This window comes from Pan troglodytes, chromosome 18 (genome assembly GCF_028858775.2).
Source record: "Pan troglodytes isolate AG18354 chromosome 18, NHGRI_mPanTro3-v2.0_pri, whole genome shotgun sequence".
NCBI classification, from domain to species: domain Eukaryota; kingdom Metazoa; phylum Chordata; class Mammalia; order Primates; family Hominidae; genus Pan; species Pan troglodytes.
The window spans coordinates 24,174,263-24,202,106 of NC_072416.2; the positions used below are offsets into that span (position 1 = coordinate 24,174,263).

At 41.7% G+C, this 27,844-nt stretch overlaps 3 protein-coding genes across 9 annotated transcripts in view; 2 read left to right on the forward strand and 1 right to left on the reverse strand.

Moving 5' to 3' along the window:
• Window positions 1-12,198, forward strand: part of LOC745676 (RNA polymerase I-specific transcription initiation factor RRN3) — a 30,622-nt gene extending 18,424 nt beyond the window's left edge. The window contains exons 10-11 of one of the 4 annotated variants that reach the window (XM_016928679.4): window positions 3,740-3,813; window positions 4,211-4,479. In XM_016928679.4, coding sequence (XP_016784168.3) covers window positions 3,740-3,813; window positions 4,211-4,351 — 215 coding nt within the window. In that variant the 3' untranslated portion in view covers window positions 4,352-4,479. Of the gene's footprint in view, window positions 1-3,739; window positions 3,814-4,210; window positions 4,480-6,246; window positions 6,389-10,391; window positions 11,164-12,110 lie in introns of those variants that run through there. The other 3 variants (XM_016928678.4, XM_016928682.4, XM_016928683.4) reach the window with 3 other exon arrangements.
• Window positions 12,199-12,393: 195 nt separating this feature from the next.
• Window positions 12,394-27,844, forward strand: part of UQCRC2 (ubiquinol-cytochrome c reductase core protein 2) — a 30,555-nt gene continuing 15,104 nt past the window's right edge. For 2 of the 3 annotated variants that reach the window (XR_010152165.1, XR_010152166.1), the window contains exons 1-7: window positions 12,394-12,784; window positions 16,568-16,651; window positions 16,750-16,899; window positions 17,868-17,932; window positions 21,799-21,855; window positions 22,100-22,224; window positions 24,744-24,841. Coding sequence is in view for 1 of the 3 variants with exons in the window: in NM_001246530.1 (NP_001233459.1) it covers window positions 12,752-12,784; window positions 16,568-16,651; window positions 16,750-16,899; window positions 17,868-17,932; window positions 21,799-21,855; window positions 22,100-22,224; window positions 24,744-24,841 (612 nt within the window). In the remaining 2 variants the exon portion in view is untranslated. 3 annotated transcript variants of the gene reach the window in all.
• PDZD9 (PDZ domain containing 9) overlaps window positions 16,718-27,844 on the reverse strand; it is a 43,716-nt gene continuing 32,589 nt past the window's right edge. For both annotated transcript variants that reach the window (XM_009430461.3, XM_009430462.4), the window contains one exon: window positions 16,718-16,950. In XM_009430461.3, coding sequence (XP_009428736.1) covers window positions 16,918-16,950 — 33 coding nt within the window. In that variant the 3' untranslated portion in view covers window positions 16,718-16,917. The remainder of the gene's footprint in view (window positions 16,951-27,844) is intronic.

The following is a 27,844-nucleotide window of genomic DNA, read 5'->3' on the forward strand; positions in this document are numbered from 1 at the left end:
TGATAATAAATAAAAACTAAAAATAAATTATATATCTAAAGTCCTATTTTAGCATAATTCTCAATTATTTTTACAGATTATTCATGCCAAATTTTAAGGTTTTTTCCTTCACACTGCTCATGCAACTTTATGCTTTTGCTGTCTCAGCTAGGATATGGTATTGAAATGCAAATAAGAACTGGTATTTCTCTCCTTTGAAGAGTAGTTTGGTTTCTGAGTGCTGTTTCTTCATGCTAAATTCAGTAAGCACCTCTCCGCCTACATGGAACAGTACAAGAGAGAGCATGCATTTCGATCTCTTATCTCTCTTTCCTTAACCTAAAGCATGGGCAATGGCAAGGCTTTTAATAATTCTGGTTTTTCATCTTAGTTTCCACTTTGGTAGGCTGAGCAAAATACCGCAGAAGTTCCCGTTGTGTGTTAGGCTAAGGGGTTGAAAATTTGTCTCCTAGGCAATGGAAAATAGCAAAATTGATTACACAGTAAGAATGAAAATCAGGGCCGGGCACAGTGGCTCATGCTTGTAATCCCAGCACTTTGGGAGGCTGAGGTGGGCGGATCACCTGAGGTCAGGAGTTTGAGACCAGCCTGGCCAACATGATGAATCCCATATCCATTAAAAATACAAAAATTAGCTGTACATGGTAGCACACACCTGTGGTCTCAGTTATTCAGGAGGCTGAGGCAGGAGAATTGCTTGAACCGGGGAGGCGGAGGTTCCAGTGAACAGAGGTCATGCCATTGCACTTTAGCCTGGGTGACAGAGAGAGACTCTGTCTCAAAAAAGCAAAAAGAAAAGAAAACCAGAAAATAGATACGAAATGGATGGTCAAGCATATGTGGAGAACGAGCTGTGTAGAAAAATTATCACCTCGGTGTTGGTCATAGTGTTTATGGTGTGCCCTTGACACATGTAGATGGATATGTCCATTAAGAAGTTGAATATTCATTTATGCATTCATGTGGCAAATATTTTTGAGGACTTATTGTGTCAAGAGTTCTATTTGATGTGATCAATAAATCACTTTAGGAAAGCTCTATAGGCTGGGCACAGTGGCTCACGTCTGTAATCCCAGCACTTTGGGAGGCCAAGGCAGGTGGATCACGAGGTCAGGAGTTTGAGACCAGCCTGGCCAATATTATGAAACCCCATCTCTACTAAAAATACAAAAATTAGCCGGGCATGGTGGTGGGTGCCTGTAATCCCAGCTACTTGGGAGACTGAGGCAGGAGAATCGCTTGAACCCAGAAGATGGATGTTGCGGCGAGCCAAGATCGTGCCACTGGACTCCAGCCTGGGCAACAGAGTGAGACTGCATCTTAAAAACAAAAACAAAAACAAAAAGCTCTGCACACTTCAAGATAACACAGAAAAACAATTCAACAAAATCAGGTAAACAATAAATGACCCAGACTAGTAACTTAATAGAGAAATTGAAATTACTTTTTAAAAAATCAAACAGAAATCATGGATATGTAATATACAGTGAATAAAATGAATAATGCAGTAGAAAGCATTAACAGCAGAATTTATCAAGCAGAGAAATATATCTCAACTCAAAATAGGTTTTTTGAAAATATACAGTTAGATGATTAAAAGAAAAATTAAGAGGAATGAAGAAAGCTCATGGGATTTATAGAACAACATCAAAAGAGCCAGTGTTTACATTATTAGAGTTTGTGAGGAAGAAGAAAAAACAAATTGTTGGAAAGCTTAAAGAAATAAAAGCAGAAGATTTTCCAAATACTAAGAAAAACATAAATATCCAGGTACAAGAGGGTCACATATCTGCATTCAGATTCAATACAAACAAGGCTACATCAAGACATTATAATTAAATGGTCAAAAATCAAGCACAAAGAGAGGATTTGAAAGCAGCAAGAGAAAAAAAAAGCAAATAACATATAAGGGAGATTCCATAAGGCTAGCTATAGGTGTCTCAACCAGGACCTCATAGGCAAGGAGAGAGTAGGATGACATGTTCAAAGTACTGAAGAGAAAAAAACCCTGCCAACCAAGATACTGTATCCAATACTATGTTGAATAGGAGTGGTAAGACAGGACATTCTTGTGCCAGTTGTTCTTATGCCAGTTTTCAAGGGGAATGCTTCCAGCTTTTGCCCATTCAGTATGATATTGGCGGTGGGTTTGTCATATGTCATGTCATGGCTCTTATTAGTTTGAGGTATGTCCTTTCAATATCTAGTGTATTGAGAACTTTTAACATGAAGGGATGTTGAATTTTATCGAAGGCCTTTTCTGCATCTATTGAGCTAATCATGTGGTTTTTGTCTTCAGTTCTGTTTACGTGGTGAATCACATTTATTAATTTGCATATGTTGAACCAACCTTGCATCCTAGGGATGAAGCCAACTTGATCATGGTGGACAAGCTTTTTGATGTGTGGGTGGATTCAGTTTGCCAGTATTTTATTGAGAATTTTTGCATTGATGTTCATCAAGGATATTGGCCTGAAGTTTTCTTTTGTTGTATCTCTGCCAGGTTTTGGTATCAGGATGATGCTGGCCTCATAGAATGAGTTAGGGAGGAGTCCCTCCTTTGGTCACCAGCCTACATGTACCTGTAGGAGGTAGCTAGAGACCCCTATTGGGAGGTCTCACTCAGTCAGGAGGAAAGGGATCAGGGACCCGCCCAAAGCAGCAGTCTGGCTGCTTATTGGTAGAGCAGGTGTGCTGTGTTGTGTGGGACCTTTCCTTGTTCGGACTGCCTGTATTCTTCAAAGCTGACAGACTGAAGCAGCTGAGTTGACCAAACCACAGAGATGGCAGCTGCCCCTCCTCCAGGAACTTGGACCCATCTCAGGGAGACTCTAACTCACTGCCATTTGTTGGCTGGGATTCCAAACCAGTAGGTCTTAACTTGTGATGTGACGTGGAAGTGGGGCCTGCAGAATGACACTGCTTGGCTCCCTGGATTCAGCTTCCTTCCTAGGGATATGTACAGATGGACCTCTCACCTTGCCAGGGATCCCAAGGCTAGAGTATATAAAACTCCTGGGTCTCTGTGTGTGCCTGAGTGGATGCTCTGTCAAGACTTCACACAGCTCTGTGTATCAGACCCAAGGCCCTGGTGGTGTGGGCTCATGGGGGGATCTCTTGATCTGTGGATTGCAAAGATCCATGGGAAAAGCGTGGTTTCCTGGGCAAGGTCTCACCATCACTCGCTGCTTCTCTTGGCTAGGGGTGGTGGTTCCTTTGGCTCCGTGTAGCTCCTTGGTGGGCCATCTCCACTCCCTGCTCTTCTTTGTTCTCCATGGGTCGAGTTTTTAGCCTAGTTGGTCCCAATGCGAGAACCTGGATATGTCAGTCAAAGGTACTAAATTCACTCACCCCTCTCCGTTCCTCTCCATGAGTGCTGTGAACCGCAGCTACTTCTAATAGGCCATGACGGATCAGGTCCCTCTGCAAACATTAGACTTTTAGAAGGCTTAGTTTTCTTACATTGGGCATGTCAGCTGATAATTTATTGTACCTCAAACCCTGCCCTCAATAATTGCTATGAACTCCACATAATAAGATAATTTCATGAGGAATAAATCTGAAAGCATTAACCGTGTCATGGATACCAAAAAGAGTGGGTTAGCGGTTTATATCTCCTTTCGTATTGACCTCCTCTATTCACCCCTCCACAGTATATAATTAAGTAAATGTAGTAACATTTTGGCAATTTCAAATGAAGCCTGTAAGATTATTCACCTGTCCTATTTTCCTTTCTTAGGTAGTGTCTTAAAACATGAAAATCAAGGGATCCTTAACTACTACATTCCTAGCAAGGACAGTCACTGGGGAAAGGTGATGGTAGAAACCTTGCCCTTCTAACATTGCATGTTAAGAGAGCACTAACGATGGGGAGTATTTGGGATTCGGGAATGTGGAATGGGAGCCTGGCATTATTGGGGGAGTAGCACCATTAGGTTGCTTTTCAAACACCCCTAGAGTTTAATAGCTTCAATTTCTTCCCCTGAATTCCATTATTACTCCATATCCATCAAGAGAATGGGAACAGAGAATGGCTTCCTCTCACTTTCTCAATTCTCTGTTCTTCTACCTTCTCACCTCTCCCTTCTGTGCCTTTTGTCCTCCAACATACACTTGATAGGAATTGGGGGAGTGGAGGAGAGGCTTATCTGAGTTGGGGGCTGAAGGGGAGATTGCAATGGTAACTGTGTTTTTGTTGCTGTTGTTAAAGGTGTTTGGCATTTTGGAGGAAGCTAAAGAGCAATTCGATTTAGAAGACTATTCTGTCAGTCAGATCACACTGGAACAAGTCTTCCTGACCTTTGCTAACCCAGAGAAAGCATCCAGTGATGATGAAAACGAGGTGCCATGAGATTCAGTTACAACCAGTGACCCTTGTGTCTCTCATAGATGACACCTGGATGCATAGGGGGACCTTCCTGTGCATGTATATCTTGGTGTACATATATTTATGTAATAAAGCTTTTCCCAAAGGAGAAAGTTTGTCCCCTTCATTGCAGATTTAGATGAGCGGCCTGTGTATCCAGCATGCTCAAATCCAAAGACATTTGGTGAAATTCCCATTTTCTCTCCTTGAGATATGAAAGAGCAGCATTTATCAGGGTTGGGACAGGAACCTGTTCCTGAGTGTTCTGGACATTTGAACAGAAAGATCCAGTAATGATGGAGCTGTCAGATGGGACAGCCCAAAGAACAAGAGCTTTATGTTTCAGCAGTTGAGTTATGGATAAGAAGCGCATAAGGCCTGGATCACATCAGCTTTCCCATGGATACACACACACACACATTCACACTCACACACGCGTGCAGATATACATGCATATAGACATATATCTAATATAAATTCATCAATGTTGGAGGGCTGAGTTGGGTTACTATTTCAGACATCCAAAATAAAGTTCATATGCTTCAGTTGAAAGAGAATTTTTGCACCAAGAACATTTGGGATCCATGACCAGAAAAAAAAAGGATTATTTAAAAATAGTGTGTTTTCTTTTCTACAATTGTCTCACCTCTGATAAAGAAGAAGGAGAAATAAAGTGGAGAGAGAGGGACACAGAGATATTTTCTTCTGATTCTTGCCTAGGTAGATAGATGGAGTCCCCCATAAATAATATGAGAAATCTAATCACCTCTTCAGGATTCATAGACAACTAGGATGGTTCTTGCAGAATTGCAAGATGAAGAGAGTCTATAAAGGTGCTCTATTTTGGGGTGGCTTGTTCAATGTTTTCAAATCCTTAATTGGATATTGTTTATTATAAAGTGACACCCACCAGATGCTTACTGTTCTTTGTTGTTGTTAGATAAAGAGGGGATTTGAGTTTGTTTCTATGAAGTGTCTAGGAGCATACGAAGTCTCCAATTAAAACAAAATTGAGCCGGGCGCGGTGGCTCATGCCTGTAATCCCAGCACTTTGGGAGGTTGAGGCGGGTGGATCACCTGAGTTCGGGAGTTCGAGACCAGCCTGACCAACATGGAGAAACCCCGTCTCTGCTAAAAATACAAAATTAGCCGGGCGTAGTGGCACATGCCTGTAATCCCAGCTACTAGGGAGGCTGAGGCAGGAGAATTGCTTGAACCTGGGAGGCAGAGGTTGCGGTGAGCCGAGATCGTGCCATTGCACTCCAGCCTGGGCAACAAGAGTGAAACTCTGTCTCAAAAATAATAATAATAATAATAATAATAATAGAATATAGCTCTTTCTCTGGTTCATAGGCTATGCTCACCTGAGTGTAAATCAACAGAGGTGTTTGACTAATTGCTAAAACAATACTCATTGCAGTCTCCAGGTTGGCAGGGTGGGGAAAGGCTTTGGTTCTGGTTCAGCCTTTATATGGACAAGATGTTGTACAGGTTTAACAGTGCAAATACCTCCATGGCGGCCATTCCCCCTGGAGTTCTTGATTAATGAGAAGACCATGTCATAATCTAGTACTCCTCCAAAATGAGTAGGCTGTGGAATTTCATTTCTAACTTCTTTATCCCCAAGATCATTAAAACTGAATTATGGAACCTACTATTCCAATGTCCTACAATAGATCTGACAGCTATAATTTTGTAGCCCTTTAGAAAAAAAATATCTTGGTAGGACTCTTAAAAGTATGGCCTGGAAGACTGCAGGTTTGCCATCTTATCCATGGTTGTCTAGTGGGATAGATGACTTGGGTCTTTACTTAATGCAATTCTTGTAATTAGGTTAAGGTCAAGAATTGGTTATTGTCCTGAATTTGATGTCTTGCTAGAATATATGACTGCTCAGGAAATAATGATCATGTATGCCAGATTATGGGGAGTCCCTAAGCCCCAGATTCAACTGTATGTGAAGAAATGGTTGAATTCACTTGAACTGGAGCCTCATGCTGATGAGCTTATCAACACCTACAGGTGAGTCATTATGCTGCTGCACTTTTTGTTGATGCTGCTAATGTTGAGGTGCTTTCTTTTGTCCCTGCTGTTTGAAATGAAGTCCATAGCTCCACCTATGCTCCTTTTCCCACAATTACCTAATTACGAAACTGTCTAATGTTCTACTAGGTTTCAGATACGAGTAGTAAGGCAGATCAATGTAGCTTCACGTCGTCCTTTTGCAGAAATGGAACAATAAATCTTAGGTTTTTTTGAACTGTAGCTTCTGAACCTCAAAAGGGATCAATTAAGAGGGAGTTTAGGATTGCTAAAGCAGCTAGAATTTGAAGAGCAGGGTGATGATAAAGACGAAGCGGGGGCCCAGAAATTTGAATGGGGTTTGCTGTGAGTCATGAGCTGGCCTGTGCCATGTGCAAAGGGAGAGATGCTGTGAGGCCTATCAGAGAATGGCACCTGCTAGACTGAGAACTGAATGTGTTACCGGTGGAGGATATCTGAGTTACTGGCAGTGAATCTGTGTACATCTGCAGCTACCTCAATTCTTGCCTCCTCAGAAGAAAGAAATCAACAGAGGGGCATAAGGCAGAAAAAGAGACTAAGGCAAGTTTCAGAGCAGGAGTGGAAGTTTATTTAAAAGGCTTTAGAACAGGATAAAAAAGGAAAGGAAAGTATACTTGGAAGAGACCCAACCAGGCACTGAGGTCAAGTGCCCTGTTTAACAGTAATCTTTATAGGCTGGCCCCTTTCTCATGATTCTTCCCTTAGGGTGGGCTGCCCGCATGCCTGGTACCCCCCTCACCCTTTGGAGGTGAGCATGCGCAGCGTGTTTAAGAAGTTGTACCCATGCTCATCGGAGACTTTCTTCCCTATTCTGGTGGAGTAACCCTGGAAAGTCATACTCCGCCATTTTGTCTCTTAATGCACATGCCCAGGAAGTTGCTTCTCCCTGGTGTCTGCATTCAATTAACACTGTTAATTTAGTGCAACGGGTGTGGACTATCAGGAAATGGCCTCTCCAATTTATCTTTTTTTTTTTTTTTTTTTTTTTGAGGCAGAATTTCGCTCTTGTTGCCCAGGCTGGAGTGCAGTGGCGCGATCTCGGCTCACTGAAACCTCTGCCTCCTGGGTTCAAGTGATTCTCCTGCCTCAGCCTCCTGAGTAGCTGGGATTACAGGCACCCGCCACCATCCCTGGCTAATTTTGTATCTTTAGTAGAGATGGGGTTTCTCCATGTTGTTCAGGCTGGTCTCAAACTCCCGACCTCAGGTGATCCGCCCGCCTTGGCCTCCCGAAGTGTTGGGATTACAGGTCTGAGCCACCGCGCCTGGCCCAATTTATCACTTTTAGAGAGGCAATGTGATAACTGCCAAATCATCACCCGACATTCCTGGTGGATGGGGGGAGAGCCCTCTCCTGTCCCGCTCATACCTGTCTAACTACCTGTAACAAAGGTAGACCCAGAGTTTACATAGTGCAGAGAATGTCGGAATTCTTACTGAGAGCCACAGTAGAGATACCTTACTGAGCACCCCTTACAGTTATAACTCCAGAAAAGCCATGCCTTAGAAGTAAAGATCATGTCCTAGAATAAGATCAAAAACCTAAATAGACCCACCCTAATAAAGAATAAAATAAAAGCCTGACAGAATCAAAGGGGGCACGCAAAATATACGAAAGCTGGGGAAAGACGTTTACTTCTGTGAACCAAATATCTGAGACAGGTCTCAATCATTGTGGAAAGTTTCCATTGCCAAGGTTAAGGATAAGCGCCTGAGAGGTATGTCTATGCCTTTCTCCAAAGATGATTTCAAGGGCTTCAATATTTAAGGAGAAAGGATTGATATGGGTGAAAAGGAAGAAAATTTGAAATCTTAATTCCAGCTCTTTGGGAGGCCAGTCCAGTGGACTGCCTGAGGTCAGGAGTTTGAGACCAGCCTGGGCAACATGGCAAAACCCCATCTCTATCAAAAATATAAAAATTAGCCAGATGTGGTGGCATATGCCTGTGGTCCCAGCTACTCAGGAGACTGAAGTGGGAGGACTCCTTGAGCCCAGGAAGTACTGGAAGCACTCAAACGTGAGTGACAGATCAAGACTGTCTCAAAAAAAAAAAAAAAAGAAAAAATTTAAAAATGTGTGGGTATACAAGAGACAAAGGTTTGCATCCCCTTGAGTCTTTGATCAGCCTTTCACTGAATATACAATTTACATGTGAGAGGATGGGCAGAGGAATACTCACTTATGTCATTGTCTGGCTCAGAGAATCTTCATTTTTTTTACATAATACAATGTAAACAATAGGGCAGAGGAAGCCATCAGATACATATTTGTTTAAGATGGACTTTGAGTTCTGTCCTTTGTCCTGCACCTGTGAAAATAAGCTATCAGGCCTGGTGCGGTGGCTCACACCTGTAATCCCAGCACTTTGGGAGGCCGAGGTGGGCGCATCACCTGAGGTCAGGAGTTCGAGACCAGCCTGGCCAACATAGTGAAACCCTGTCTCTACTAAAAATACAAAATTAGCCGGGCATCATGGCACATGCCTGTAATCTCAGCTACTCAGGAGGCTGAGGCGGGAGAATCTGCTTGAAACCAGGAGGTGGAGGTTGCAGTGAGCTCAGATCATGCCATTCCACTCCAGCCTGGGCAACAAGAGTGAAACTCTCCAAAAAAAAAAAAAAAAAGGGAGGAGGGAGGAGGGAGGGAGGAAGGGAGGGAGAGAGAGAAACAGAGAAAGAGAGACAGAGAGAGAGAGAGAAAGGAAAGGAAGAAAAGGAAGGAAGGAAGACAGCTATCAATTTACATTGCCAGGGTGAAATTCAACAGAACTGTTTTAGGGTAAAGATCCTCAGATCCACATGGAATTGCCCTGTGGGCAAATTGTAAGGTAAGTTATGTAGCTTTTTATCCTTATAGCTATCTTATTTAGGAATAAAACGGGAGGCAGGTTTGTCTGACATCATTCCCAGCTTGAATTTTCCCTTTGGCTTAGTGATTTGGAGGCCCTGAGATTTTTTTTTCCTTTCACACTTCCTAACTCATTTTATCTATGACAGAAAAATGCATGAATGGGGGGAATGAAAGTGACAGTTAAAGCCAGTATCACTCTGGAACATAAATGCACAAATCCTAAACAAATAAGTAGCAAATTAGGTCTAGCAATATATTAAAAGAATAAAACATCCAGACCAAGTTGGGTTTATAACAGGAATGAAAGGTTTATTTATAATTTGAATCAATCAATATAACACAGAATAAGACCAATCTGTTCACCTCAATACATGGAAAAAGTATATGTGACCAAAAACAATAATTATAGAATATTAGAAATTGATATGAACTTTTTTTCCCCCCCGAGACAGAGTCTCGCTGTGTCGCCTAGGCTGGAGTACAATGGCGGTGATCTCGGCTCACTGCAACTTCCGCCTCCCAGGTTCAAGCAATTCTCCCTGCCTCAGCCTCCCGAGTATCTAAGATTTCAGTCAACTGCCACCACGCCCAGCTAATTTTTGTATTTTTTTTTTTTAGTAGAGACAGGGTTTTGCCACGTTGGCCAGGCTGGTCTTGAACTCCTGACCTCAGGTGATCCACCCACCTTGGCCTCCCATAGTGCTGGGATTACAGGCATGAGCCACCGTGCCTGGCCCAGGGAATATTTCATCAGAGATAATACTTGACAGGGTAGGATTCTGAAAGGAATGGGGAAGGAAATGCCAACATCGAAATTATGCATTGGGGAAGCCATGATTAATGCCTCTGGCCCTAAGATGGCAAGGTAATGTTGTTCCCAAGTATAAACCCACATCACCTTCCTCTGGTGTGTTTTACTCCTACTGTTGCCTGCTTTCTCTTTACATTCTCCCACCCCATACTCACCGCGAGCGCTCAGGCTAGGTAGTTAGGCTCCATAGAGTCAAATTGGACCCCACATTAACGAAACTAACAATTCGAGCTTTCCAGCAATGAACTCATTTGCTCTTCCATGTCTACTCTTTTCCTGTCTGCTGGTTTCCTCTCCCAGGGCTTTCAGTGTGTTCTACGCAGAAACCAGTTCAAGGACTGGGTTTTCTTCTGCAATAAAATGCTGAAGTTGTGGCAGAGACCTCCACAGTGAGAACAACCACGGAGTTGGCTAGGAGGTGACATGATGTGGAAGTGGTGGATGTGTCCACAAGATGGCACTCCTAATTTGTAGCTTAATGCTTAATAGGACATTTTGCAATTGACAAACTTGGGATTTTATGACTTATGTAGCTGATATCATGAATTATGTTTCAAATCCTGCCACATTTTGAACAGAATTTATTTTTGCCCCTTTCTGATATTGGGTCATAACCTAAGAATGAGAGGACATTATAAGCAGGTGTGTGTGCGCGTGCGTGTGCACTTGAGTGTGGAGACTTTTGTGTTCCTCCTACCTGACCTGAACTGTTGAATGATGAAGTTACAATGACTGGACTCAGGGGTGCAGCTAGCTAACTTGGGAATTGGGGTTTTGAAGTACTGGAGACAGCTTTGTATGCCATGTTAATGAATTTGAACTTTATCCTGAAAAACGTGGCTGTCGTTGAAGAATTTTAAGCAGGCAGGTAGCTTGATCAGAGCACTGCTTCCCAGATTTCACTCAGTGGTACCTGTATAACACATTCATGATTTTTGCTGTATCTCCGTATCATCAAGTTACTTAACGTTTTTACACCAACTTTTATTATTTTATAAATGTACTTAAAGAGGAAATTCACTACTAGCATTGCTTGCCATAATCAAAATAAATATATTATTAAAATGGAACAGTGCTAAATAAGGTGTACACATGGACATAGAGTGTGGAATGACAGACACTGGAGACTCCGAAAGGTGGAGGGGTGGGAGAGAGGTGAACGATGAGAAAGTACTTAATGGGTACCATGTACATTATTCGGGTGATGGGTACACTAAAAGCCCAGACTTCACCATTACTGCAATATATCCATATAACATAACTGTACTTGCGCCCCTTAAATTTATACAAATTTTTAAAAGGAAAAAATGGAAGTGTTCATCTATGTACCAACTTAAAATCACCTCACGCACCACTAGTGTTAAATCTACCACATGTGGGGAAACTGTGTGGTATGAATTGGGTTGAGGGCGTCCCCAGCAGGCACAGAAATTGGGTTGGTGCCAGGTTCTTAATGCCCAGATCTTAATTAGAGAGCCCAAGTCCGTTGTAGGCCTGGAGCAATTCAGACACAAGGCAAAAAGAAAGTACATTTGCCTATGCCTTGTAACGTCTACACCACCAGCCTTTCTGAAACTATTGTGCATACGAAGTCATCCCAGGATCTTGTAAAAACACCGATTCGGATCCAATATGGGACCTGGAGTTCATACATTTCTACTCAACTCCCAAATGATATTGATGCTGATACTGTCGGTTTCCCAACCAAGCAACGTAGCAAGGTACGAAACTCTAAAGTCCCTAAAGGGCAGGGACCACGCCTCTCGCGTTGGCATAGTGCCTGGCTCAAGGCACTTTCTGGGTTAACACTAGCTGAGGACCGGAGTGAACGCCCCCGCCCCAAGTCGTCACATGACTGACTTTCTCCAACTGCCGGTTTCGGCTCACATAACACACCTACTATCCAAAACATTTCTATTTGCCTAGCACAAAAACTATAGCTAAGTTTTTATATTCTATGTAGCCCCAGCCTAGGACGTAAATTCCACGAGACCAAAAGCCTTGTGATGATTCTCCCAGGTTGCTGACCCTCCCGGTGTGTCCCGGGCCTGCTCTGGGGGACACAGCGGCGAATACGTTGAACGAGGCCCCTGTTTCACGGAGCTAAAGATCCAGTAAGGACTTCACCCAGCGAGAGGCAACTACGCTGGGCTTCGATACCCAAAACCTCTGCAGAAAGGTGGAGTGGCAGGAATCTCCTGAAGCCTCCAACGTCCAGGAACGCGGAAACCCAGGGCCTCCAGTGCAGGTGTCACCCCGGAGGGCGCATGCGGAGTCCCAAGAGAGGCGCGTCCCATTGGACAATCCCGAGAGGAAGAGCCCAAGATAGCGGGGGGAGTTGTGACAGGCTGCTGCAGACGTACTTAGAAAAGGGGTGCATACTGGATATTCAGGCCAGGAGAAGAACGCAAAAAGCAGTGACGTACATTATTCTCTGCATATTTACTTGGGAAATTGTGCGTCTCCCTATTCTGAGTCTTGGAGGAATTGGACTGGTCCAACCTTATAAAGAGAGCAGTAGAACGCGGCAGTATAGAGAGTACCTCACGAAGGGGACGTGGGAAAGTGTTAGCGGGGAACGCTGGGAAACTCCCGGCCTCCGCCACCATCTTGCTTTCCTTTAATCCGGCAGTGACCGTGTGTCAGAACAATCTTGAATCATGAAGCTACTAACCAGAGCCGGCTCCTTCTCGGTGAGCTCAGGTGGCGGGTTTGGGAAAGGGCTGGGGAGCAGTGTGTCGACAAGGTGATACGAGGCGGAGGTGTCTGGTCTGGGGTCTGGGTCTGGGCCTTGGGATTCGGTCTGCCCTTCAGCTGAACCCTGCGGGCCAAGTGGGCTGCAGACTGGGTCAGGCTTTGGAGGCCCAGCTCATGCTGTGAGCACAAGAGACCTAACACCGGGAAACCTGAAGAGAGGGGCAGGACGTGAGAGCGGAGTTGAAGCGACTCCCTGGAGAGACTTCTGAAGGTCACTCCGGTACTCAAGTGCTGGAGAAAGAGACCGTGAAACCCAGGGGGAGCGGGAGGACGGCGCACTTAGCCCCCCACCTTCACTTTATCCGCTGCAGCCTCTGCTCCTTGGTTTATCACGGAGCGTCAGTTTCCCCAGCGAATAAAAGTATAAGAAAGGAGCTAATGCAGATAGAACACTTATTACAGTACCTGGAACTTCATTGTTAAATACTATGGTGTCTTAGTAGTCTAACGTTGCTTTTCTTGATCGTATGTTAGACGGTTCCTCCAAGACGTCTCTGTTTGTCCTCAAAAGCTCCTTAATTAAGTTTCCCCTTCAATCCTAAATTAAACATAGCTGTCACTTGGGGAAAACTCACACATCAGGGTTATATCACTGTGGGACAGTGGTTATTAAGAGGGGTAAGGGGGAACACTTAAAAAATCATAGCGAGGGACAGAATGCCCCCAGGGAACCGGTGGCGATGTTTGGAGACATATTTAGTTGCAACAACTTGTAAGGAGGGTGCTATTGGCATGGAGAGGCCAGGGATGCTGCTAAACTTCGCCTTACAGCAAAGAATTATCTAGCCCCAAGTGCCAGTAGTAGTACCTGTGTTGAGAAACCCCCCTAGATAGAGATGCAGAAGACCAGACCTGGGCATGGAATGTTCTTATGCTTTATGTTTACATAAATGTGCTGTGGGCTATATCGATTTAGGCTGTAATTGCATTAACCTTCCAGGTATACCTAGACACACCAGTGATTACCCTTGGAGGGAAGCACGGTTAGATTGGCAAAAGACCCCAAAATTTCCTTCTCCATTCTATTTTGCAACAGAAAAAGCTCAGAGAAAACAGTTGGAGAGGCCCAAAGTAAACAAATTGCAGTAAACTTGAAAGCAATTATTTATGTGTCTAATTTTAGCACTTTATATAGGAGAATAAACTTAGATATATCTTGTTATTAGAACAAAATAATTTAGAAAATTGCATGACAGTTACTAGGATAATTTGCTGATTTGAATGGGACGATTAAGAAGCACATTACCGGCCAAGCGCGATGGCTCACACCTGTAATCCTAGCACTTTGGGAGTCAGAGGCAGGCGGATCACTTGAGATGAGGAGTTCGAAACCAGTCTGGCCATCATGGTGAAACCCCGTCTCTACTAAAAATACAAAAAAAAAAAAAATAGCCGGGCGTGGTGGTGGTGGGTGCCTCTAATCCCAGCTGCTCGGGAGGCTGAGGCAGGAGAATCTCTTGAACCCAGGAGGCGGAGGTTGCAGTGAGCCGAGATCGCACCGCTGCACTCCAGCCTAGGCTCCTAGGCGACAGAGCGAGACTCTGTCTCAAAAAAAAAAAAATTACCAACAAAGAGTTACTATTTGGGCACATTTGGTTGGAAAACACCTAAAATCTCACTTGGTAACGGAATTATAGATTATTCATATTTGAATTGCTATGCCCATATATCTTAAAAGTTTACTTTTTGGAAAATTATAGGCCAAAATTACAAAGAAGGTTAACTATACCATACCCAGCAAACTAAATTGATGACGATAAAGTAAAGCTAATTGTAATTCATAACTGAAAAGCAGTACTAAAAGCAAGTGATGACCAGCAGCCAACCTAGTACAGCACTAATGATGTACAACAAACAGCCTTCTGGACAGCACAGAGTGGAGGCATTGCAGACTGTGCAGGGATGTCCGGGAAACTCCAGTGAGGAGGTGTTCATTGGGTCTTGGGAGCACCAAATTTTATTCACTCATCATCTCCTCTAATAACCTCATGAACTTTAGTCATAATCAAAATGATTTGTATGGCATTGTATAACATTTGCCGAAACAAACTGAATAAAATGAATGCATTTTGGGTCCATTATCTAATATTTAATGGGACCCTTTTACCCTACCAGTAACTGCATTTTATATATTGAGAATCTGATGTGGATGAAGCCATTGTTAATCTCAGGATGACATACATGTCATAAATGTTTTATTTAGTCAAAAAAACTAAGACCTTTGGTTGTGTGGTCTTAATACAGCACACAAGAGTGAAGATACAATGGAAAATATTGAGGGCTTGGAGGAAGTTGGTATATACTTTGTCTTTTTCTTTTTTTTTTCTTGAGACGGAGTTTTGCTCTTGTTGCCCAGGCTAGACTGCAATGGCACAATCTCGGCTCACTGCAACCTCCGCCTCCCAGATTCAAGTGATTCTCCTGCCTCAGCCTCCCCAGTAGCTGGGATTACAGGCATGCGTCACCACGCCCCGCTAATTTTGTATTTTTATTAGAGATGGGGTTTCTCCATGTTTGTCAGGCTAGTCTCGAGCTCCTGACCTCAGGTGATCCGCCCACCTTGGCCTCCCAAAGTGCTGGGATTACAGGCGTGAGCCACCGCGCCCAGCTAGTTTGTCTTTTTTAAAGGTTACTAAGATGATTAAGGAGATGAAACCATTTCATTTGGAAAATAGACTGAACGGATGACATTCATTGGGCAGATAAAAGAAGCAAGAAGCTGAAACCTATAAAAGGTTGTGGACACAGGCCAGGTGTGGTGGCTCCCACCTGTAATTCTAGCACTTTGTGAGGCCGAGGCGGGTGGATTGCCTGAGCTCAGGAGTTTGAGACCAGCCTGAGCTATGGGGTGAAACGCCATCTCTACTAAAATACAAAAAATTAGCCAGGCGTGGCAGCATGTACCTGTAATCCCAGCTACTTGGGAGGCTGAGACGGGAGAATCGCTTGAATCCAGGAGGCAGACATTGCAATGACCCGAGATCGCCCTGTTGCCCTCCAGCGTGGGACACAGAGCACGACTCCAACTCAACAAAAAAGGTTGTGGATGGGGTGATCTGACACTTTTTCAAAAAATGCCAAAGCTTTAGAACTACACAGAACCATGAAACTTTTATAAGGTAACTGAAAGATAAGAAAATACAGTGATTCTTTACATCATTTAAAAAATAAGCATCAAGAACTCTATAAATCACTAATAAATAGAGGTTTAAGAATGGCTTGGGTAAACTGGTGGGTTAGTAAATCCATAATAAGTTATGCAGCTAGGCAGGGTGCAGTGGCTCACGCCTGTAATTCCAACACTTTGGGAGACCAAGGTGGGCAGATCACTTAAGATCAGGAGTTCAAGACCAGCTTGGCCAACACAGTGAAACCCCATCTCTACTAAAAAATACAAAACAAAAACTAGCTGGACATGGTGGCACGCACCTGTAATTCCAGCTACTTGGGAGGCTAAGGCAGGAGGATGGCTTGAACCCAGGAGGTAGAGGTTGCAGTGAACTGAGATTGCGCCACTGCACTCCAGCCTGAACGACAGAGAGACACTCTGTCTCAAAAAAAAAAAAAAATGTTATGCAGCTAAATCCTCCCATGGAGGTGGTTATTGCTCCTTCCACCCCCGAACACCCTCTGTCGCTTGGGTACCCTAAGATACCATGCTTTTATGTAAAGCACTGTTCTTGTGAGAAATACGTGTAACCTGTGTTTTTTATGTTTAGAGATTTTATTCCCTCAAAGTTGCCCCCAAAGTTAAAGCCACAGCTGCGCCTGCAGGAGCACCGCCACAACCTCAGGACCTTGAGGTTAGTCCCACTAACTTGCTCGCTGGAAGCTATACATGCCTTACTCTCCTTGGTAATACGAAGACATTCATTATATCTCTACTTTATTTTAAATACAGTTTACCAAGTTACCAAATGGCTTGGTGATTGCTTCTTTGGAAAACTATTCTCCTATATCAAGAATTGGTTTGTTCATTAAAGCAGGCAGTAGATATGAGGACTTCAACAATTTAGGAACCACCCATTTGCTGCGTCTTACATCCAGTCTGGTGAGTATCTTCACTTCCTCAAGTGTTTGGAAATGCTGTGGTATCTTGGTCCTGTGAAAAAGAAAAACTAAGATCAATGTCTTTATATTTTGATTCCTTGACCTGCCATAACAAATTACCACGGACTGGGTAGCTTAAACCAAATAAGTTTATCCTGTTACAGTTCTAGAGGCTAGAAGTCCAAGTCAAGGTGTCTAAGCCAAGCCAAGGTATCAGCAGGGCTGTGATCCCTCTAAAGGTTCTAGGAAGGCACAAATCCTCCCCTGCCTGTTCCTAGCTTCCAGCAGTTGCCCACAACCCTTCATGTTCCTTGACCTGCAACTGCATCACTGCAGTCTCTGCCTTTGTTGTCACATGGCCTTCCTTCTGTCTGTGTCCACATTTCCTCCTAATAAGGATACCAGTTACATTAGATTTAGTGCCCACTATAATTCAATATGATGTCATCTTAAGTACTTAAATCTGCAGAGACCTTATTACCAAATAAAGTAACATGCAAACATTCTGGCTGGACATAAATTTGTGGGGGAACACTGTTAAACCCAGTACTGTCCCCTAATGTAAAATGAGAAACCACAAGATATTTGCCACAGAGAAGCACTAAATTAGTATCCATATGAATGTTGATGTTAGAGCATAAGAAATCAGTAAACAAATTTTTAACAGGAAGTGCCGCAAATTGAAAGAAAATTAACTCTTTTTTTCCCATATACAAGTCTCTTTCAGAATAGACTAATGAATCCAGTAAGCTTGTATTTGACAGTGGAAATTTTACATGAATGTACTTAATGTAAAAATCTATACTTAAGCTTTTTGTTGAGCCTTGTTTTATAATTCTTAACTAAAAAGGATGCAGGAATTTAGTAAAATTCTTTTTAAATCTGCTCACAACAGATTTTGATATAGTGTGATGTTTGGCAAACTTGGCATTGAAAAGCTACAAAGATAATCATTCTTTCTTTTTCAAGACGACAAAAGGAGCTTCATCTTTCAAGATAACCCGTGGAATTGAAGCAGTTGGTGGCAAATTAAGGTTTGTTAAATAAGTAATAGAAAATAGTGAAAATGCCAGAAAATATTCAATTTTAAGGGAACTTTTCTCTGTTATCAAGGAGGTTGAGGATTTCTTAAGCAACACAAGAAGAAAAAGACTGATGAATTTGAGTACATCAAAATGTAAAACATCTTTATGTCTTAAAGTAAAAATTTAAGTAACTGTCTGGGAGTAGATATCTGCAATATATAGGCATACCTCAGAGATGTTGCAGGTTCTGTTCCAGACCACCACAGTGAAGGGAATATTGCAGCAAAGCAAGTCATAGGAATTTTGTGGTTTCCCAGTGCATATAAAAGTTATGTTTACACTATACTGTGGTCTACTAAGTGTACAATGACATTTTGTCTTGGAAAAAAAGTACATAACCTTAATTTTAAAATATTTTATTGCTTTAAAAATGTTAACAGTTATCTGAATCTTCAGCAAGTCATAATCTTTGCTGATGGAGGGTCTTGCCTCCACGTTAATGGCTGCTGACTGATCAAGGTGGTGGTTGCTGAAGGTGGTGGTGACTGATAATTTCTTAAAATCAGACAACAGTGAAGTTTGCTGCATTGATTGACTCTTCCTTTTGTGAAAGACTTCTCTGTAGCATGAGATGCTGTTTTTAGCCATTTACCCACAGAACTTCTTTCAAAATTAGTCAGTCATCTCAAACCTTACCACTTTTTTATCAACCAAGATTATGTAATATTCTTTTTTATCATTTCGACAGTGTTCACAGCATCTTCAACCAGGAGCAGATTCTATCTCAAGAAACCACTTTGTTTGCTCATCCATAAGAAGCATCTCCTCATCTGTTCAAGCTTTATCATAAGATTGCAGCCATTCAGTCACATCTTCAGGCCCCACTTCTAGTTCTCTTGCTACTCCCACCATAGTTGCAGTTTCTTCCCCCTCTGAAGTCTTGCCTCTCAGGGTCATCCATAAGGGTTGGAATTGGCTTCTTCCAAACTCACGTTAATGTTGATACTTTGACATCCTCCCATGAGTCACAAATGTTCTTAATGGTGTCTAGAATGGTGAATTCTTTCCAGAAAGTTTTTTAATTTACTTTGCCCAGATCCATCAGCGTCTTCACTATCTGTGGTAGCTGTAGCCTTACAAAATGTATTTCTTAAATAATAAGACTTGAAAATAAAAATTACTCCTTGATCCATGGGGTGCAGAAGGGATGTTCTATTAGCAGGCATGAAAACACTGTCAATCTCCTTGTACATCTGCATCAGAGCTCTTGGCATTGTTGCAGTAATAATTTGAAAGGAATTTTTTTTCTGAGCAATGGGCTTAAAATATTCAGTCAACCATGCTATAAACAGATGTACTATCATCCAGCCTTTTTTGTTCCATTTACAGAGCATAGGCAGAGTAGATTTAGCATAATTCCTAAGGGCTCTAGGATTTTGAGAATGGTAAATGACCTCATCCTAAAGTCACCAGCTGCATTAGTCCCCAACAAGAGTCAGCCTGTCGTTTGAAGCTTTGACGCCAGGCATTGACTTCTCTAGCTACGAATGTCCTGGACGGCATCTTCCAATGTAAGGCTGTTTTGTCAGCATTGAAAATCTGTGGTTTAGTGTAGCCACCTTCATCGATGATCTTATGTAGATCTTCTGGATAACGTGCTGCAGCTTCTATATTAGCATTTGCTGCTTCACTGTGTACTATTATATTAAGAAGATGGCTTCTTTCCTTAAAGCTCATGAACTAACCACGGCTAGCTTCAGACTTTTCTTCTGCATCTCACCTCTCTCAGCCTTCATATAATTGAAGAGAGTTAGGGCATTGCTCTGGATTAAGCTTTGACTTAAGGGAATACAGTTTGATCTAATCCAGACCAGTAAAACTCTGTATTATCAGCAATAAGTCTGTCTTGCTTTCATATCATTTATGTGTTCAGTGGAGTAGCACTATTAGTTTTCTTCAAGAACTGCACTGGTGCAAGAGGCCTAGCTTTTGACCTGTATCCGTTTTTAACATGCCTTCCTGACTTCCTTAGAAGCTTAATCCTTTCTAGCTTCTGATTTAAAGTGAGAGACATGAGACTCTTCCTTTCACTTGTATACTTAGGGGCCATTGTCGGGTTATTCATTAGCTTAATTTCAATATTGTTGTGTCTCAGGAGTAGGAATATCCAAAGACAGGGAGAAAGACTTCGGGAGCAGCTGGTCAGTGGAACACTCCGGACAGAAACAGCATTTCTTTTTTTTTAATTACTTTATATTAAAGACAGGGTCTTGCTCTGTTTCCCAGGCTGGAGTGGAGTGGTGCAGACATACCTTATTGCAGCCTTGAACTCCTGGGCCCAAGCGATTCTTCTCCCTCCGCTTCCCAATATGTTCCCATAGGCACATGACTCCATGCCTGGCTAATTTTTTATTTTTTGTACAGATGGAGGTCTCACTATGTTACCCAGACTGGTCTTGAACTCCTGGCCTCAGGTGATCCTCTCACCTCAGCCCAGCATGCTGGGATTACAGATGTGAGCCACTGCACCCAGCCCAGATTTTTTATATATTGTGTTGTCAGTGGTAAAGATGATAGAGAATGTCTCATTCTGCTGATAGGAGTATAAATTGATACAACCACTTAGGAAAGAATCAAGGAATATCTGGTAATATTGAAAAACCCCACAGTTTTTAATCACATTCACAAAGGTATTCTTTATAAAGACTGGAAACGATCTAAGTGTCCATCTTTAGGGAAATGGGTAAAGTATGACAGAGTCATGATGAGACCACTATACAGCCATTACGGAATGAACTAGATCCATACATCAACATAGCACAACTGAAGGGCAAAATAGAGTGTGAACAAGCAAGTTTCAAGATTTCTTTAAGGTATTTTAATTTTTTAAGCAGAAAAATACTATGTAGTGCTTATGATTGTGGTTTCCAGAGTGGGAGAGAGTGAGGGAATTGGTCTTGGAAGGGTACGAAAAGATCTTCAACTTTATTTGCCATTTTAAAAAATTGTGGTCAAATGTATATAACATAAAATTTATATATATATATATATATATTTTTTTTTTTTTTTTTTTTTTTTTTTTTAGACAGTCTCACTGTGTCGCCCAGGCTGGAGTGCAGTGGCATGATCTTGGCTCACTGTAACCTCCGCCTCTTGGGTTCAAGCGATTCTCCTGCCTCAGCCTCCGTGGTAGCTGGGATTACAGGCGTGCGCCACCATGCTTGGCTAATTTTTGTATTTTCAGTAGAGACCATGGTTTCACCCTGTTGGCCAGGCTCGTCTCAAACTCCTGACCTCAAGTGATCCATCCACCTCGGCCTCCCAAAGTGCTGGGATTACAGGTGTGAGCCACTGCGCCCGGCCCAAATTTATCATTTTCTTAAGTGTGCAGTTAAGTGGCATTCAGCAACCATCACCAACATTCAGCTCCAGAACTTTTCTATCTTCTCCCACCTGAAACTCTGTACCTGTTGAACAATGGCTGCTCATTCTCCCCTCCCCTCAGCCTTTGGCAACTGCCATTCTCTTTTCAGTCTCTACAAATTTGACTGCTCCAGGTACCTCATAAGTAGAATCATACAATATTTGTCCCTTTGTGACTCGCTTATTATCCTTAGCATAATGTCCTCAGGGTTCATCTGTGTTGTAACATGTGACCAGATTTCACTCCTTTTAAGGTTGAAATATTTGCTGGTTTTTAAAAAAATTTTGAATTTTAGTTGGTTAATATGTGGAGTTTTGTTATATTATTGTTCGCACCTTTTATACTTCAGAAATTTTCTTTCCAAAGGAATTGGTTGATATAACAGAAGATTATAAGGGAAAGCTTACTATCCTGATTCAGATGATTTACTCTAGTTTATTTTCCGATTCAGTGTGACCGCAACAAGGGAAAACATGGCTTATACTGTGGAATGCCTGCGGGGTGATGTGTAAGTACCTGTGTGTGTTTAGGACTTCTGCTTTGAAAGAAATACTAAGCTGCTCACTTCTGGTCTTTGTAATGCGTCATTATGACCTCTGACTTCCATTTTGGATTATTGTTCATAAACTGCTCAAAAACACTGCTTACCACAAGACCTAAAGTTTCACATTGAGAGCATTACAGCTATGTAGAATCTCAAATGTTGGCTTTACATTTTTGACTCGTAATTCTTATCTCGATGTCTTCTGTAGTGATATTCTAATGGAGTTCCTGCTCAATGTCACCACAGCACCAGAATTTCGTCGTTGGGAAGTAGCTGACCTTCAGCCTCAGCTAAAGATTGACAAAGCTGTGGCCTTTCAGAATCCGCAGACTCGTAAGTACATTTCCAGATCACATTTGATTCTAAGATACTGGGTTTTTTAGAAGATCAATTTATAGAAGAAAAAAAATTGCTGTCAAAATTTATTTTTTTATTTTTATTTATTTATTGTTTTGAGACAGAGTCTCACTCTGTCACCCAGGCTGGAGTGCAGTGGCACGATCTTGGCTCACTGCAACCTCCAGCTCCCGGGTTCAAGCAATTCTCCTGCCTCAGCCTCCTGAGCAGCTGGAATTATAGGTGTGCACCACCACACCTGGCTAATTTTTTGTATTTTTAGTAGAAACAGGGTTTTGCCGTGTTGGTCAGACTGGAGTTCAGTCTTGAATTCCTGGCCTCAAGTGATCCACCCACCTCAGCCTCCCAAAGTGCTGGTGTTACAGGTGTGAGCCACCATGCCTGGCCAAATGTTTTACTCCTTGAATTTGAAAATATCTTTTTCAAAAATTTGTTATTTAGATTTATTATTCTTTTGTTTCTAAACATTTATAATCATTTTTCATGTTTGATGGTAAGTAAATTGTTTGTAAGATCCTAGAAGTTTTTCCTGTTTCCTTCCCAATGTTTTGTTTTTGTTTGTTTGTTTGTTTGTTTTTGAGACAGGGTGTTGCTTGTTGCCCAGGCTGGAGTGCAGTGGCACAATCTCACTGCAGCCTGAACCTTCTGGACTCAGGTGATCCTCCTACCTCAGCCTCCTGAGTAGCTGGGACTACAGGCACACACCACCGCACCCTGCTAATTTTTATTTTTATTTTTTTATAGAGATGAGGTCTCACTCTATTGCCCAGGCTGGTCTCGAACTCCTGGGCTGAAGTGATCCTCCCACCTCAGCTTCCCAAAGTGCTGGGATTACAGGCATGAGCCACTGTGCCTGACCCCTAGTGATTTTTAAGAGTTGTTTTGCTTACCCCAAATCCTGCACCAGTTTATTGCTGCTGCTATTATTGCTTACTGTTGTATTGCTATTATTGTTTAGCCATCTCCTCTTTATTGAGTCTTTCCAAAGTAAGTAACTTAATTTTTTTAATAGGAGTCTTTTTTGCATTCATATTTTATGTTTATATAATGTCTAATATAATCTTGACAAGTACAACTGGTAATACAAGTCTGTAAGCAAGCGCCGCTGACTCTTGGGAGTCATACAACTTCTGGTGGGAGCAGAAATGTGCAGGAAGAGCAGAAATAGCTCAACTCAGTGGCTCAGCATGGGCCAGGCTCCCCTCCACATGCAGGCCTGGGGACTGATGTTATTTCATGATGATGCTTGGTGTCACAGAGGAGCATGATCTTTGTTGCTCAGGATTTCTACTGAAGAAATAGATAGAATAGTACAATTTTAGAAAAGATGACCTATGTGTCCAGAGTGGCTTCTTCCCCACTGGCGGCAGTGAGGCACCAGCCTGCATCTATTCTGCCTGAACAGTTACTGTGTAGTCTCCTGGCTGATGTCAGCCTCCAGGTTTACATCTTGAGTCCATCTCCCACACGGCCATTACAGTGATCCTTCTGACGTGAAAGTAAGCCTTCTTATTATCTATGGGATAAAGTCCAAACAGCATATACGTATATGGCCTTGCGTGATCTTACCCCAGCCCACTTCTCTTACTTTATGCTCTACCCTCTTCTCCTTCCAGCTGCAATTCCCATTTGAATCAAATTATTGTTATACTTTATGCCTTTGTTTTGTCTGCTTCCTGTGACTAAAATGCTGTTCCCAAATGATTTCCCCTGGGAAACACCAGCTCATTCTGTAAGATGGATCCCACATATTACTTGTATTAATTGTTTTCCAATTCCCACTGCCCTTGCCTTGTACCTCTACTGCACTTTTGACACACTGCCGACATTGCACCCATAATACTTTATTTCACAGTTTTTCCTCTTAAAATTCGAGGGCAGGCATTGTATGTTCCACATCTCTGTATTTCTAGCACCTAGCACAGTGCCTCGCATAGGCAAGTTGCCAGGTAATGAGCAACTGAAGGAAATACTGCAGGCAAAAAGGCATTGAAGCAAGAAAGCAGGGAAAGCACCAAGCACCACAGAGGAGTAAGTCCCAGTGGAAGCTCCCATTGGTCCCCTGAAAGCTACCTGACAATCTCCTTATTACCTAGAGAGGAAACCTAGGAGTAAGTAAAATTCAGATTAAATGACTTGTCCAAGGTCACATGGCAAGATGGCGGCAGAACCATAACTAGATGGGGACTTCCCAAAACCCAGGCCAGTATACCTTCCAAGTGATACCAGCTAGGTTAAAGTTAGAAAAGTGGTTTAGGTGGACTCCAGTATATAGAAGCTGCTGCCATGTAATCTTTTTTATTTTTTTCTCAGCACATTCTACTGGCAGAAACTGGCAGTTACTAGAGGTTAAATAATAATAAATTTTAAGTCCTCTTAACATATGAATGCCAGAAGATGACCAAATTTGTATAGGCTTGTTGCTTTCTAGGTTTTAAAAATGTTGTCTTTACTGAAAGTGCATTTCCCTAAATGCTTCTTCACTTATCTCACAGATGTCATTGAAAATTTGCATGCAGCAGCTTACCGGAATGCCTTGGCTAATCCCTTGTATTGTCCTGACTATAGGATTGGAAAAGTGACATCAGAGGAGGTACCAATAAAACATATTTTGAAATGTGCTTGTTTTTCACATTAAATTGAATATCTCCCATTTCAGATTTGTTTGTTAATTTTTCCTTTTATCTTCTAACTTTAAGAAATTCAACGTGCTAGCTTTTTCATCCACCTGCTTTTTAACTAAAATTTTATCTGAACAATTTTTGTGTCTCCTTTAAGAAATGTTTTCATGACTAAAGGGACATGATCGTTACAGAAAAATTAAAAAGTAAAATCAAACAAAATGAAGGAAAAGAAAACATCTCACATACCTAAAGGCACTCAGTGTTAATACCTGGTATATTTTCTTCTAAACCGTTTTCTGTGTGTATGTATCTTTTTTGTTTGTTTGTTTTAAATACGGGGTCTTGCTGTGTTGCCTAGGCTGGTCTTGAACTCTTAAGCTCAAGCAGTCCTTCTGCCTATGCCTCTCAAAGTGCTGGGATTACAGGCTTGAGCCGTTGCACCCAGTCTGTGTATCTTTTTTAAACAGTATTTAAATGTTTAAGTATCATAATAGGGGCTGGGCCCAGTGGCTCATGCGTGTAATCTCAGCACTTTGGGAGGCCAAGACAGAGGGATCACTTGAGGCCAGGAGTTCAAGACCAGCCTGGGCAACATAGCAAGACCCTGTCTCTACAAAAAAAAAAATATATATATATATGTGTGTGTGTATACATATATATAAAATAGGTCCTTTGACTAAAACTCTTTGGTCTCTCTGAATTTGTAAATAAGACTTGAGCCCACTTCCTTAGCTCCTGTTCCATCCTCGCTCACTCATTCACGTTCTTCAGCACACCAGCCTCCGTTTGCTGGCTATAGGGGTTTGTCACATGCCACAGCCATATGTGCATCTTAGAACTTTGTTTCCAAAACATGAAACATTGAATGCTAAATCTACAAGTGTAGATATGTGCGTATAATCTTAATTTCCTATTCCTACCACCCAGACCCAAAAACAAATTTTATCAAAAGACATTAAGAGAAAAATTTGGAATTACCAACACCTTCAAAGTATATCTGACTCAAAAATTCAAGGTTTTTATTCTCGTTTTATTCTTAGTTAGCTGTTACAGAAAACTAAACTGTATCCCTTGCTCTTTTTGACTTATCAATTAACAGTTTGATGCCTTTCATTCATATGGCACTTGTATTTAGAAATTTTAACTTATATCATCCAACTTGAACAGGCAGCCGTTTTCACAAGACTGGACTCTAATGAGTTTTGAAATTTTTCAGAAATCAAATTCACCCTCATGAAGATGTGTCATTAAGTTAGCTAAAACATAGCAAAAGTTTATCTACAAGGATGGCTATTGTAATACTAGTTTATAATTGTGAAAAATTAGAAACAAGTTAATATCCAGCATTAGGGAACTAGTTAAATAACTTATAGAATGGAACAGTATTCAACCATTCAAAAATATTAGTTGATACATAAAACTCCACAGCATGTTGTCACATAAAGCAATTTATGGATTAGGACATACCAAAGGGTCCCTTTTTTTAATAAAAGGTATGTATGTATGCATTATAGACAAATATCAAGATGTTAACTGTGATAACTTGGTTATCTCAAAGTTAGTAGTATTTTTTAAATGTGTCCCTAGGCTAAAGGAAACTCTAAAGAAATTGGCGCTAGAATACTTGGAGCAATGGCAGCATCAGTAGAAAAACATCAATAGAAAAAGAGTATGACTTTCCAAGGTTACTCCATAGATACAGACACCATTCATTTTAGGGCACGGATTATGATAAATTGATTAAAAGTTCAGTTTCATTACTTTAGCCCAGTGATTCTCAAAACGTTATCACTTTCCTTCCTGAGGAGCCTTTCCAGCCATTTTTTTCTAAACCTCTTACTTTTAATACCACAGATAGAGTTTATGTGCTGTATATTTGTACTTTTTACATAGAAGTCATAAGTTTTTTTTTTTTCTTAGTTACCCCAAACCAATTTTCACCCATCTGGAAAGGATAGCATTTCTGTTGAAAGTACATGTTTTAGCCCTACTTTTGTATATTAAGCCTAAGGTGGTAATATAAACCAGTGATAACCAAGTCTCACCAATCTTCAGATCGCCTGAGTGGTTGATTGGATGGATGGGTAGTTGGTCGGTTTTAAATAAGGATTCTAGGATTCCACATTTAATATTTTATATCAGTCTGTAGGGTAAGTCCCAAGAATGGGGGACAGTGACCGTTTTTGTTTTTCAAGCTGAGTAATTGTGATCTTACAGTTTCGACACCCTGGTATAGACAATGACTTCATGGTCAGAAAAGCTTTATAGAGATTGGCTTCAAAGATGGACGAGAAGGGTGTTGTGGTAAAACTCTGTTAGCCCTGTTATAGAATATTAATAGTGCTTCATTACTACTTATATAAACACAAAAGAAACCTGACATACTATGTAAGCTACATTATAATAAAAATCATAGTCCACGTTTTCAAGTTTAGGCCAGTGTATGCTCTAATTTCTTTTTATTCCTTTTTTTTTTGTTTTTTTTTTTTTTTTTGAGACAGAGTCTTGCTGTGTTGCCCAGGCCAGAGTGCAATGACACGATCTCAGCTCACTGAAACCTCTGCCTCCTGGATTCAAACAATTCTCGTGCCTCAGCCACCCATGCAGCTGGGATTACAGGCATGCACCACCATGCCTGGCTAATTTTTGCATTTTTAGTAGAGTCAGGATTTCGCTGTGTTGCCCAGGCTGGTCTCAAACCCGTGGCCTCAAATGATCCGCCAGCCTTGGCCTCCCAGAGTGCTGGGATTACAGACATGAGCTACTGCACCCAGCCTCTTTTTATTCCTTTTATAAATAACAGCTTTGTTGAGATGTAATTCACCATACTATACAACCTATTTAAAGTGTACACAATTCAGTGGTTTTCATTATATTCACAGAGTTGTGCAACCATGACCACAATTAGGTTCTAGTTCTTTTAAGCAATAGTTTTTATAATAAAATCCCAGGGTAATTCACCTCAGTTAGTA